Source organism: Chroicocephalus ridibundus, chromosome 9 (genome assembly GCF_963924245.1).
Source record: "Chroicocephalus ridibundus chromosome 9, bChrRid1.1, whole genome shotgun sequence".
NCBI classification, from domain to species: Eukaryota; Metazoa; Chordata; class Aves; order Charadriiformes; family Laridae; genus Chroicocephalus; species Chroicocephalus ridibundus.
In genome coordinates this window covers 38,178,165-38,193,036 of record NC_086292.1, presented here as the reverse complement: position 1 = coordinate 38,193,036, position 14,872 = coordinate 38,178,165, and the positions used below count along the sequence as shown (strand labels likewise).

Below are 14,872 nucleotides of genomic sequence, written 5' to 3'. Positions count from 1 at the left end.
TGTTTCCTTCACACTTGTTCCCTGAAGGCTTTCTGGTCTGGTTTTCTCCTACCTACAGGCAGCATGCATCTTTTCCAGAGCTTGCTGTCTCACTTTTGTCTGTTCATCTGATCTAGCAACTGCTTTATTCGAAAATAGTTACTAACAGAGCACCAATTAGTGTTATAGGTTGGAGAAACAATTCTGTTTATCACTTTTTTATTTCCTACAGGCCTTTTAGTAAGTTCCTTTATAAATCTAGTCTGTGCTTACATAGAAATGTCTGTGATAATATCCCAACTGAAGCACTTCGTCGCGCTTCTGTGCGATCTTTCCCATAATTGTGGATCATCATGTATCTGTGTATTCTCTATAACTCACTGTCATCTCCCTCAGGACTCTTAGAAACGTCACAGCTCACTGTTTTAATTCAGACATTGCAATTATAGCTATAGTCTCACGAACACTTCATTATTTTAGTGTGGAATAAGTACTTTTGGGTGATCACAATGATGGGAAAGGAAGTGCAGGGAAAATTCATGGCAGTTGAAATTTGATGCTGAAGTCTCTGCGAGAGAGGGCATAAAATTCTGTGGCCGTTCTTCTGCTTATTTCCATCTTTGATCCCAGAGTCCTCATTCAGACACAGATCCTGCTGATGCTAATTGAAGTTTTGTCTGAGTTAGGTCTGGGGAAACAGATCTCTGTTATTAGATGCTATAAGGTACCTCATGTCATCTGTGGTTAAAACCTCTGTAAATATCTATACTTTTTGTCCCTGTTTGGGACAAAACCTGTTTTCTAAGTGCTTCTTTTGCTTTTTCTCTCCACATGGCCAATGTTTTCATTCTCCCTAATTATAGGGTACCTAGTATCATAAATCAGTCTAAATACTGATTAACAAGTCAGTCCCTACTGGTAACTACACAACCTTGTCAACTAGAAGATACTGTCATCCCCCTGTATGTGTTTTCTCCTTTCATGACAGAAATATGAATCCCATGTGAGAGGGCATTGTTCCCATGTAGCAGCCCCTTCCCTTCAAGTGAATATCATCTGTCTTTCTCTAAGATTTTAAAAGTTTTTTGATTGCTTTTACACATGTGTATCCAGTATAGATATGTTTCTGCAAAAAAAAAAAAAAGAGTTCATAGAATCTATTGAGTTGGAAAATTAATTAGACGACCTAATTGATTGTGCATGAGTTCTTCTGTGGAATGTGTTCTGCTGCTGTTGCACTCGCCCTGCACAAAAAATCTCAGGAGCTAATTCCTCTGGTCTTTTACTAGAAACTGACAATTAATTGAACATAAAAATAAAAAACTAAACACAAAAAAACCTTGAAGGGTCTTAACACAAAAAACATTATGTGAAAAATCTTTTTCTCATTTTATTACGGTAATGCCAAGAGGCCTGAACTCAGCTTGAGGCTCCCTTTATCATTCACAAAACACACAAGTCTGTGTCCCAAAGGCTGTGTAGTCTGAAGAGGAAAAAACCCCACCAGCATCCAGAAGTATTGGCAGCCCCACGTTACACGTGGGGAGCTAATATACAGGGAGATTAAGTCACTTGTGTAAGGACGTACAGGGAGTCTGTAGCGGAGTCTGAAACTGAACCCAGGTCATCTCGGTCCCAGCCAAGTGTCTCAACCACAAGACTATCCCTCCTCTTCAGTATGTCAGTGTAGAAAGTAGGCCAAAAAGCAGTTTCCATCCTTTTATGCAGAGCATTTTGTAAGGCTGTGAAGTATTATGTATTAGACAGGCATCTGGATCAACAGCAGTTTCTGCGGATACTTTTATCTGTAAACAGAAGCAAAGCCTGTAAGGGCTTAGTAAATTTTACATAAATTATTATTTTATCTATAAATAGCATAGTTAAATCTATAAATACTATACTTAATTTAAAGGCATTTTAATGATTTTTAAGAATGGAAAATGTATTTAAAGGGCTTCTGCATTGTGTGGCGCTCTAATTTTCATAACGGTTTAGGTTCTGGTACTACTCATATATCATGATGCATTAGCAGTGATGCGTAACTACGCCAAGCTATGTAGCGTGTTACGCCATGCGGTGTAAACTGAGAAAGGGAGGCTGGGGTTGTGTGACAGGCTAAGGCACCCGTGTTACTCAAAGGTTAAGTACTCCTGTGTTGGGAGTTAGTGAGGCTTGCAGTTTGCTGACCTAAATCCGAGTGATTCCTATTATGTTGAGCATTTACTTAACTTTTGGAGAATCTCTGTATAGCCAGAGTGTAACAAAACTTCTGCCTTATTTTTTTTGTGGGGGGAAGAGGGGGAGGGGGAGTGCAAGTATGTGTGCATATATATGCATGTATATCCATCATCCCCCTTCAACTGGGATCTCCCATTTTTGTATGAAATCAGCATTACGGTGTTGAAGTATATAAAGAAACAAGCCAGAGCTGTTCCTTCCCCTCAGTGCCCTTGTTAACTATTCACAGACACCTGCCTCATTTGCTAAACCCCTGATTCCTTTCTCCCACGTTCCCCAAATAAAAATTACATATCTGGTTCTCACTGACGTATGTTCTGGAGCACCACTTCTATGAACTATGTTAATTGAAGCCATTAATTCCAGATGTTCTGTGCATTTACCCAGATAAATTTCAGTGATTGTCATGGCAAAAAAATTAAAAAAATCAGCTTTGAAGGACCACTGGGATTTACGCAGCATGGAGGTGAGAGAACCTTCTTTTTCAACCCAGAATCTCTAAAATAAGTAGTGAGAAATCATACAAAACTGTATGGCAATCAGTCTAATGAACCGTTTGGTACAAATGATGGTTTCCAAGATTCTGATGCTATTCCCTGTGAGCACATAATTAGTGAAATACAATTGGAGTGTGTCACTTTCAGTTGAGCCAGTATGGACCAGCTTTTGGAAAGAGGCCTTCAAAGCTGGGTGGATCTCTCTCTTCCCCTCACCCCCCCCAACGCTGGCTGTTTTCTGCCTGTGGGTGTGTGCATGCACAGTCACAGGCAACGGGATTCCCTAGCTGAATTGTCATTCTCTCGTCAAAGTCAATGAGTCTAACCCTTTACTTGTAAGTGAGACCGGGACTTCATGCTGGATGTCCACATCCGGGCACCAACAAAATCATGAAGTCCTGTCTAATAGGGAGGAAACAGAAATCTGTCGAGATTTCGGTCTCAAAGCTTGAATGTTTGTGTTCAAGGCACTCAGGCTGGTGACTTTTTCCCAAGGTTTAATTATTTGGCCTATGTGTGGAGGCATATGAAATCTTAGGACCTGACATTCCCATCAACAAGTAGAAGAGATGCCAGTTTCCAGTGGTGAGGTAAAAATAGATCTGCAATACCTGTTACACTAAAATAATATGTACATAGCAAGTGTGACGAATAAGAAAAGGCCAAAGGCATCTAAAAAGTTAAGAAATGTTAAACAATATGCTAAGAATGTGTAGTTGCTTGCATTTTGAGTAAATGCATAAGAAGTTTGCCCTGTTTGGCTAGAGTATTCATGGTAATTCAAAGACTTTTAGAAAGACTTACAATTGTTCCTAACCAATCTCTTAAATTAAAAAATAAAATAAAATGTGCTCTTCATTACATCGCTAACAGAAGAGTCAGTAAAGACCTTTCAATCTTCTTGCCTGCAGCGTGCAAGTAAGAAGAGAACTTGACCCGAAGTTTGATAATTGAGGATTCATATCTTATTCCCGCCGCCCTGTTTTAAGATATTTAATTAGTTGTGCAGTCTCTTGCTGCTTGGGAAAATCAGGCTTTTGATGTGGGTTTAACAAAGAGTATTTAATTGACAAGTGTTATAAATAGTTTCTATAAACCTTAGATTAAAGATGTGATGGATGCATAAAGTCCTCAGTCACTTGATGCCAGTCATTCATTGACTCCTTCAACCAAGTGGTCAATGGGGACAGGAATTACGATAGACCTTAAAGAAATAATACGAGTTTACTTTTTTAAATTAAATACTAATATATCTGATGTTCGTTGCCTCTTTCCAATAAATGTAGAAGTCTAGAAGCTCTGTATCTTAGATTTTCTGAAGACGATTCACAGTTAGCAATGAGCAATTTAATGCTTTAGTAAATATTACAGGAAAGAAAAGAGAACCCTAGACTCACTGAAAACTTGTACAATCCAAAGAAGACCAGGAGAATAATAACTGAGGGGTAGGGTCCATAACAATATCTCCAGAATTGTACAAAAAATTGAGACTAATGAAACACACGAGTGTTGGCATCTCATGTACTTTATATTGGTGGGTATAATATATACATATATTTTTAATAAAATTATACTTGCTTGGTTGAAAGCATTTGTGAGTCAAGGTTACATCATTTGCCTTCTTGGAAAGAGATGTTTCCTACTTCTAGCAATAGGTGTTGAATACATGAGATAATTCCAGAGTTATGGCATGTACTCTGTAACATTTCAACAGAGATAGCATCAGACATTCAGAGTTAAGTAGTGCATGTTATTACTGTGTTTATTTTTGGACCACAGTCTTAATGCAAATCCCATATATGTGGTTATGCAAAATGAGCCAGGTTCTGGTCGTGATTACAGTGGTGTACACACAGAGTGATGCCACAGTTTCATTGAGGAAGGAATCTGATCCTGTAACGCAGGGTTGCATGGTATTTCAATTAAGTGGTTGATGTGTTTCACCGTAAAGTTAGAGGTGACACATTAGTGTCTGAGGCAATTTTTGTACGTTATTGACTTAAATTTGTAACACTTTCTGAAGTTTTTGGGGGGTTATTGTGCAATCATGAAATGAAATAATTTTAAAATATTTCTGCGAAAATCAAAATACTGTGTGTTGTCATTGCTTTCCGGATACTTTTTGTGTCTTCTTGGCTGGCTGTTTACAACATAAACCCCTGTGTTACAACCTTACTCAAAAAGAACAGTATTAGTTATTCCAAAGTCTTCAGGCTAATAAAAAAAATATTCAGTATTTACATCATATCAAATCTGACATCACTAAAAGCATACCACTAAAAATACATGTATATGAGAAGTATTGAGAATACAAAAACCCGGGTGAGTGCCTGGCTGGAGAAGTTTGGCCAGAGAGCTGTCTGCTGTGTGGAGAAGAATCTTTACGGGAATACAATCTGCGTGCTTCTTGCTTTCGGTCCGTGGAAGTTTTCCACCGCCATAATTTCTCAGGAGTGCTGGTCTTTTTGGGTTATGGCAAAGAGGGAGCTTGCTTAGGACAAGCCAGAAGATTCCTGGCAGCTCTTATAAAGGAGTAAGAAGAAATTGTTGATTGCTCTAATTACCTTGTTAAAGAGCTGCCAGGACTTTAGAAGTTCTGCATTCTGTTAGGACCACAAAAGTTATTTGTCTGTATGTCATTATGATAATATATACTTACCAGCACCCAAAACATCATTATTAACATTTACTGCCTTCCCTTTAAGCCATCCACACTGAAAGTGAGTCAACTTCTCACCATTCCCGCTGTATGTTTACTCATTGTATTTCACTTAGCTTGAGCAGTGAAATTGGCTCCTTTTCTCCTCTCACGTCCCCTTTATTATTTATAACCCGTTTTCAGTTCTGGACTGAATTTCGTTCCAGTGCTCTGCAATTGTATTGTGTTTCATGACACTGCAGAGGAACAGTTATATTTTAGACAAAAAAAAAAAAAGAAGGTTATTTCTAATGTATTGTACCAGTAAATGTGAGCACTATCTCTTTAAAACCTGTGTGTTGCATTGTCTGGAAGCATTTTCCCTTTCTTTCGATGTTGGTCTATTCAATATTCTGTAAGTCAGTAGGATCTATTTTTCTTGCACAGTTCGCCCTGCTTTGGGGTAGTCTCAGTTATTTTAGAGTCAGTGTCTTCTGCAGGCAAAGAGAAGAAATACACAGAGCTCGTCGACTAGCTTTGTCTTTACCTTGCTATTTAATAGTTAATACTTGGTGGTATGTTAAGAGAGTTTCTATAACGTGGCACTTCTTAAGAACTCTTTTTAAAAAGTAGTAATAAACTTCAGCCAACTTGTTCTTTTTAAGTGAAACTTCCAGAGTTCTTCAATTGAATCCATTCTCCTTAATAATCATCCGGTCTTGACAATAAATATGTCACCAAAGTTAGTTACTTTTTTGCAAAAGAGAGATGGAAATCAACTCAGAATTTTATTTCATTGTTGCTAGCCTGTGAAAGAAATTGGAAAAATTAAAATCTGCAAAGAAGTGTTCTTTTGTAGCTTATACAGCAAAGTAGGGTGGGTAAGAGTCTGTCAGGTAACTGATTATTCAGAAATGAGAAGTTTTTCTGCATTTAGCTGCATTGCTTACTGTTTTCTTCATCATGGAAAAGAATAAAATGTGGTAACAATTTTCTGTATTTGGACTGCTGCCGCACATAATTGGGAACAACAGAACTAAAGCCTTGATTTTGGTGAAATGCTTAGTCTGCGTGTTGGATTAAAATGTGTGCAACAAATCACTCCAATTCTATAATAATATTTTGAACATTATTTTTTTATTTTATTACTGTAATGTTATTACTTTTCAGTTACAGACTTCGAGAACTGGGTCAGTTGCAAGAACAAAATTGGCATGAAAATAGTTGTATATTTGTTCTTGAAAATGGGTTGCCAAAATACTTTTGAAAATGGTCAGCTTGAGTTCTGTACATTGAATGCAACTGATAATGTGAGTTTCACATGGTTAGTAAGCTGTTGTTTAAAAGTCCTGTTCTTTAATCAGTATCCTAGGAAGACTAGATAATATTTGCTAGATAAACATGTTAAACAGATCATCTGTGCAGAAATGGATTTGTGAAGCAGCTTACAGAATGGAAAATAAATTTAGGCTGAAGTGTGCCAGCAAGTCAATATATGAGAACAATTTGAAGCAAGCAAAGGTGAGGAAGACATGCAGAAATGGGGTCATCAGAATCATGAATTAGAGGATAATATTCCTGGGGCTGGAATATATGAGGCAGTAACTGAATTTTGTGGCTGACTAATACAGAATAAAGAGTTACGATACCAGTGGAAGTTATTTATTGCAAGTGTTAGATATGCTTCCATGGATGTTTTTTACTCTTGTTAAAATGACGAGAGGCAACTCGGAGCTGTGATCTGTCCGCAGCACAGCTGTGGTATTCTGAGACATTGCTGCTGCCAGATTTATACCCCTGCCAGAAACACTGCCTGAATGGTTGCACTCCGAGTCCCTAGTTCCAGTGACATCTTAGCACTAGCCAGTGTTACATCTCAGCAATTTGAGCTCCGTGCTGCGCTGTGCGCTGAAGCAGCTGGGAAAGGGTCTTGTTAATATGTGAAGCCGTATCCGGCACTGGAAGGGAGCAGACAGAAGTGGCATGGTGATAATTTCTTCCCATACCACAGCTAAACCTCATTGGTAAGGAGTGTTAGACATCGTAGGAAATAAGTTTTAAAATATTTAGCAAGTTTTGTTTTCTTTCCTTCTGAACACCCTCTGCTATCTTTGCCATGTACTTTCCAATGATGACACATTGGGATCTGACTGGGGTGAGTAATGGTGTCTGGCTGGGGGGAGGAGAGGACAGGGAGTGCTTAACAGTGAGTAATTATTAAGGAAACAGCCCGTGTGGAAAAAAGAGTGTTGTGATTGGATGCATTTATCAACTGGCATTTCAGTGTCACCTGTGGATGGAGAATTACTGTGTCTGACTTTTTAAATGGTTGGAAGTCAGTGCATTGAGCTAACATGGGAGTTGTGTGTTGTGAGTCTGGTCTTGATTCAGTCCATGAAGCGAGACGTGTGACACATCCCCTATTAAGAAAGACGGAGGTAAGGAGTAGCTATCCCATGGGTTGCTGAGCATGGTCATTCACTTTTCTGACCTCACTTGAAAGCCACAAAGTCCTGTATGCAAAATCTGATTTCATGATAGCCTGCAAGCAACTGATAGGAACGTTTTGCAAGTGAAAATGGAATTAGGAGCGTATTGCCTTTCCCTGTTTCTCTGATACAGTGACACACGCAGGTTGGGTTAATTTTTTGGGAGGGGTATGTCTGTAAAGCATTCTCTTTGTTCTCTCTGACGTTGTCAGGAGATTTTAGTGTGTCTGAAAATACCTAGAATCACTTTGAAGGACGTTTGGAAATTGAGCCTGAAATGCTCAGCCTTTGAGTTCTGTAACTCTCTGTGCTATGGTGGTGCTTACTGCTCATGTGTCCGTTCTGAGATTCTTTATAATTCTTGGAATTTTTACTGCAAAAATTCTTGCTGCAGACACAGCAGATCCTGCCTCCTGAAGTGAGGCACATGGTGGTTTTCTCCATTGTTTTTAAAAGTATTGCTACCTTCTCTAGAAGCGAGTAAAATGACTGAAGTACAGTGAAACATACAGTGATGGAAGCTATGTTCTTCCATTAACAGTATAGTCGTTTGTATAGTGAGAGGTATTGTATGGTTTCAAATCCTTTCAAGAAACACGGCTTGCTCAAAGAACTATAATTTCAAGAGTTGGAGTTTCTTATCATGTCCATACTCCCATTGTGTCACCATTTAATTCAGATTTTAGATCAGAATATCTGATATACTTTTCTTCCATTCCTGGTTTTTAAACTCAGGAAAAGTGATAGGAGTTTCGTTTGTGCAAGCACACCTAAATCGGCTTTGGTAAATATGATTATATGTGTGTTTATTTTTAGGATTAATTTAAGATTCTTCATTCATGGCTCAGTAAAAGCTTTTTTTTTTTTTTTTAAACACTCTCTTTATCTCTGCTCCAAAAATATAATTTGCTTGATGTCATTCTCATATCATTCTTATTGGTGACATGTGAGTTGATACATTTGGAGTTCCCTTCTCCCCCATTAGTTTTTCCCGTATGTAAGTGTCCAGCCACTGGACATTTTTGGAAACTCCTTTGGAAATCCCATCATCTGTTTTTCTAATTCTAATCCTACTTTTCGTAATCTAAAAGTTGTGTTTAAGGCAAACTTCCCCCCTCTATAACAGGGATGTGATATCTTTTCTGATATATAGCATTCCCAGCACACGCCATTCCAGGCCAGGGAAAGCTGGAAGCTCAGTTTCTCATACTGTTCCTGCACCTGCCTGCAGAGTGCTGCATTTTAATTACCCAGTGTTTTTTTCTGCTTGTAACTGCATAGTTACTAGTTTTCTTACCATTTAAAAATCCACTTTGTACTTTAAGAATGCCACTGAAAAACAGAATTACTATAAAATTCTTTTTTTTTATTTCCATTAGAAATACACATTTTGGGTGCTTAAGAAAAAAATAGTTGAACTTTGCCTGAAGTCATGTACTGTGTTAAAAGGATTCTGCTACTTGAAACTCAGACTGAGTTATTTAGCTAGAGTTTATTCTTTGACTCTATGAGATCAGTTTCCAAAAGAGCATTCACAGGTACAACTGGTTGTGGTCCTCTTTTCTGATGGCTGGCCAAGCAGTGGCAGTGGCTATCAAGCGCAATGGGTCAGACGTGAGCGGTGCTGAGTAGCCTTTGCAGAGATGAGACAGTGTTTCTGCCTTGTCTCACTTCCCATGTTCCTCTTCTATCCCCAGCTGGTAAAAAAACCACAAAACCAACCCGCCAAACAGCAGAAACAAAAATGCTGCTAGGCAGGAAAGTAAGCTGTAATAAAGATCAGCTTTAAGGTACTTCACTTGCCTTAGAGCCCTTTCTGACCTTTCTTTCAGTATTTGTATGATAATGGAGTATTCTTTTTTTTCCCTTTTCCCCTGTACTAAAGAAAGGGAAAGTTGCCAGTTTGCATTGCTGAGGGTGGTTTCAGTTACACAGCAGTCTTGGCTGGATTTGGGGGTTCATGCAGAATTTACCCACGGGAAGTGCTAACAGCTAGCAGGAATGCTTCCTCCCTCCAAGCAACGTTCTGGGTTTGCCTCTCAGCTAGTGTGCAGCGCAAGGTACTGTGTGAGCTGTGCATGCTGTGTGCTGAGAACTGGAAAAACAACACTCATTTTATCATTATCAATTTCTTTATGATGGCAAGAGATGGCCATTTTCCTGTTTTCAATAATGAGCTCTTGATAGTGACAAGATAAATGCTGGCTTGCTAGGGTCCCATCCTTCAACCTTTGCACCCATTCAGTTTCCATTTATTTTAACAGGGGTGGAGGAGTCTGTCAACCTCCCTAACAGGTGGTTATCAGTTTGCAAAATCAGGCTGTTAATTTGAAACATCAAGAACTCTTTGTAGGAGATTTGTAACGAATGAATCTTAAAGGAAAGAGTGACCAGAATTTCATCCAGCATCCTTGCACTAGCATCATTGTTTAATGTGCGTTCCATTAGCTCAAAAATTTTTAAACTGTATTTTTATATTAAAAACTACATTGTGCTTGAAAACAAACAGAGGTTAGTATGAACTGAGGGCTTAAGATGTGTATGTGGTGTCGAAAGTCTTGCATTATCCTCGTGCTCGGAGTCTCTTTGGTGCTGTCCAGCGTTACTTGGAACAATTACCATTATTTATTGCGGTACTTGGTTTTGATCAAAGCCTGCCAGTATTACATATTTCAGCAGCCTTTCTGGTGCTTTTAGGAACATACAGGATCTTTTGAGAAGATAACTTGAATTATTGGATGATTGTGGCTGAAACAGGAACAAGTTTTAGATCAAAATGCAGCTTGATCCTTTCCTGTGGACTTAATAAGCTGGATTCTTGCATGGTGTAAACCAGCCTTGTTCTGTTGCCCTCTTGCTCTTTTTGTCAGTGTATGAACTTAGTGTGGTTTTACAGTTTCTGCCATCTTCTCACTTGTCTGAGGCTCCCTGTGGAATTATTCCTTATCAAAATAGCTAAGAAGTATGTGAAGAAGCAGATAAAGTTGTTAGATAACCGTGACTAATGCCTTACTGAAGGCTGCTTGCACGTGCTGAAATTTGCATTAGAAGTGACTTAAAACATTTGAATTATCGGTTACACGTCTTTAAAAAATCATTTTATTAACATAATTTCAAGATTCCACATTCTTCAGTTAAAATGAAATAACCTCTGGGGAAAAACAAACAAACAAACAAATTGTGTAATAGCTTTTCTGGCTATATTTTTCCCCTTTCTCTCTTTTCAACTCCTGACTGATCACTTGGAACCTTGTGTTTGAGCTTTACTCATTGAAGTAATCGCAAATGGCATGAACATATAAGGAAATTGTGTTGTTAACAAAATAAAGATTGATGTTTTAAGATCATAACCCAAGTCAGTGCCTTGTAGCAAAGACCCTAGGGTTTACTGCATCTTCTGAAATCAGCATAACTCATAAAACCAAACACTTTGAAGGGAAATGATATAACTCAAGGATGTCTCTTTACATGTGATACCATTCCCTTTTTGTTTTGCTGTTGTGTTAGTGGAATCCCATTTCCTTCTCGTAGGCCTTCATCTTGTAATGTGTCAAAAAATCTTAAACTCACTATTATGAGCGCTTTAGTTTTAGAGCTCTTTTTATTAAGCCTCTATATAAAAAAAAAAATGGACTTGAAGTGTGGATCTTTGTGGCCATTGCTCGGTGTGTACATCCAAATTTTTCGTATGCATTTTCTGACCTTTAGAATTTTCCATTAAGACCGCAAAAGAAAATCTTACTTGTGAAAAGGTGAATGATTGTATTTGAGAAAATAGAAGGAAAGCTGTAGTCAGCAGAAAGCTGAGTATTAAGAATAAAATTTACCAAGGCAAAAGATGAGGTGAAAATAAAGTCTATAGTTCTCTATACTAAAGTGCTTTGAACTTGCATAATAACAAATAGGAGCTGGCTTTGCTTGGTTTTGAGTGCATATTTGACCTACCACTTCTTACTGAAACCTTGTGGAAAGATTTGCGTGATTATAAAGTTAACTTCATTGAGTTCACCATATTTCTAAGTTGTATTAGCCACTGCTAAGTCATTTATAGCTTGAAAGCAAACAATTGTAAATGCTGATCCATTCATATTCTACCATAAAATACAAGATGGGTTATTCACTACTGTTTGACGCGTGCTTCCCGCTGCGACAGAGAACAAAATGACTCTCTTTTAAACTGTCTATATATAAACGGCATAGGGACAATCTACAATGAGGGACTTCATTCTGAGGAGGCAGACTGGAGGTTTCCTGTTGCCGACACAAAACCGTGGTGTATAAAGTAGTTGTCATCTATTGTTCTAATATTAGGAATTTTAATATTGGGAGTTTTGCCTACAGTAAAGTAGATAACTGTCCTAGACCTCATTTTGCTCAAGGATGAAGAATCGATCTTGGAACTAAAATTTTTTAATTGATAGCTATAATGAATCATGACTTATTTGTATTAATTTGTGTGTTGAAGGAATAAGATAAAACCAGTAATATTTGGGTTTGTACTACGTGCTTCCAGAGCTGAATTTCTACAATGAGAAATGAGAAAGAAGGTAATGCAAGTTTTGACAGGAGCAAAACAAGCCCAGCTAACTAGGAAAATGAAAACAGTTACAAAAATGCTTAAAAACAGGAGAAGAACTTGATAGAAGCTCTAGTGTAGAAAATTAATACGGGGAAGTGGAGGGGCACAATGAAAAATACCAAACCAAAAAAAGTTAAGGTGTTGGAAAGGAATTAAGAAACGATGGGTAAGAGAGATGTTATTAGAGATTCTGACCCATTTCATAATGAAGCTGACAGAATTGCTAGGAAAGAGGAGGGAGAAGCGTTCAGTAAATGTAGCTGTACTGTGTGGAAGGGATAAGACAGAAATTTTATGTTTGCAATCTGATAGCATTTAAGGATGACATTAAATAGCAGTAATTGCATTTACATATTTTTATACAGCTAGTCCAGCTAACCAGTGCCAGGGAGGCTGAAAAGAGCTTAGCTATAGGGTTTTCACATCATGCAGGTTAATCCTCCATAAATCTGGAAATAAATGACAAATTTCCAGAGGCTGGAAGAAGATTATTGTTGTTCCAATATTTTAAAAGGAAAAGAGATGATCTGGGTGATTGTAGGTCTGTTAAACAGGCAAAAGGTAGAATAGCAATTATATGATGTAATACGTAGTTAATGAGGAGTAAATGGTATTTAGTGTCATTTAGTACAAATTAATCAGAAATAGGTCTTTCAAACTCATTTGATATCCTTTCTGAGAAGATTGTGTTTCATTGATGAAGATAATAGTTACAATATACACTATTGTATAGCTTACAGGACTTCTGTAAGCCATTTTGTGTATTATATCAAAGAGTGGCTTGATTAATCAGCAGAATTATAGTATATGGACACAGCATCCCTGGATTGGGATGAGGGTTAGTTAAATGATAATTTTCAAGGTGCATCTGGTGTGGGGAGATGGGGCAGATGGGAAAGGCATCCGTTCTTCTGCCCTATTTAACACTTTGTATCAATGAGTCGTGCAAACATCTTATTGTTAACAAAGTTTGGAAGTGGCATGAAAATTGGAGGAATTTATAATGTCATGACTGTAAGATAGTGTGGATTACTTAGTGTCCTTGGCCGAGGCACCTGGTAACTATTTCAGAACAGACAAACATCAGGTTCGTAATTTGCTGGCTCTGCTTACAGGACGCTGGACTCTGTCCTGGTGCACCATAGCAGAAAACATTTTAGGGTCACTTGTGAAGGATTAACAGAGTGTGCACCCCGGATGTACAGAAGACAGCGGGAGCTGGCAATACCACTGTTTGGTTGTTGCCCTTGGAGAATGGAACAAAATAAAGCCTCTTACTAGTATTTTATGAACATCTTAGCTTAATTCTGTCTGTGGGCTAAGTGGCCTGTCCTACCGTAAACAAATCAAAGCAGATGTGTTCCACATGCCCTCCATTCAGCTGTAGGCAAAGCTTACCCCCATATCTGGTACAGCATATGCCTAAATAACAGTGAAAACTGTCCTCAAAAAACTTCCTGCAGTCTGTAGTGTCTTTCCTTGAGACTTATTTGAGAACAACACTTGTGGAAATAAACATGTCCTAACTCTTTTATCAGTATTACTTTAATTAATGCACTGAACATTTAAAACCAACTGATGAAAAGTCCTCCCAAAGAGTATTACTAGAGATTAAACCAAGCAGCAAAGGGGACCTGCAGAATCTTAAGTGCGTAATACTCCTGGTAAAATAGTCACAATGTATCTATAGAACTGCTTATTTTCAGTGGATTTGAATGAGAAGAAAACTTGAGAAAAATCCTCTGCAGAACACTGCTAAGTAAAATTGTTGGGCTGGTGGGCAATTTATTTGCAGAAGACTTGCCTAAATGTGCTGCTGTTTTGCTGTATTATGAGTTTTGTTGTGCGTTTTTATTGTGATGCTGATTAGGTTTCCTGTCTTTGGTGCAGATTACAGGACCGGGCCTTGCTTCACTTTGATAACCAACCAGATGTGCCAGGGACAGCTCAGTGGAATAGTCTGCACAAAAACCCTTTGCTGTGCAACCGTTGGGAGAGCTTGGGGCCACCCCTGTGAAATGTGTCCTGCCCAGCCGCATCCCTGCCGCCGAGGCTTCATCCCAAACATTCGAACTGGGGCCTGTCAAGGTAAGTTAGCAGCAAAGCTTCCCCAAAAGCTGCTGAAATTGTTACTGGATTAACCTTAATTGAGTTACACTGCTGTGAATAACCTGTCCTAAGCCATTCTCAGCTATATGTGTGAAGAATGGAAAAACATTGTCAGATGCATTACTTCATGACTCAGTGAGTGCCTGGTGTTCAAGTGAGTACATTAGTAACTTAGGTCATGTGAGAGCAGCCAGCATCTTAATGAATTTCTCACTGCCAGCAGCCCTTTCCCTTGGTTCTATAATGGTGTTTTTCTGAGCGTACCGTTCGATCATTCCGTGGAGGAATTTATTCTGTGTGAAAAAGCACTCAAAACATGCAAAAATCAATCTGTGGCAATACT

The 14,872-nt window shown here is 38.4% G+C and overlaps 1 protein-coding gene across 3 annotated transcripts in view; it reads left to right on the top strand.

Annotated features, from left to right (window-relative positions):
* Positions 1–14,872, top strand: part of FBN1 (fibrillin 1) — a 154,515-nt gene that overhangs the window by 39,409 nt on the left and 100,234 nt on the right. For all 3 annotated transcript variants that reach the window (XM_063345778.1, XM_063345779.1, XM_063345780.1), the window contains exon 6: positions 14,311–14,508. In XM_063345778.1, the coding sequence (XP_063201848.1) occupies positions 14,311–14,508 (198 nt within the window). The remainder of the gene's footprint in view (positions 1–14,310; positions 14,509–14,872) is intronic.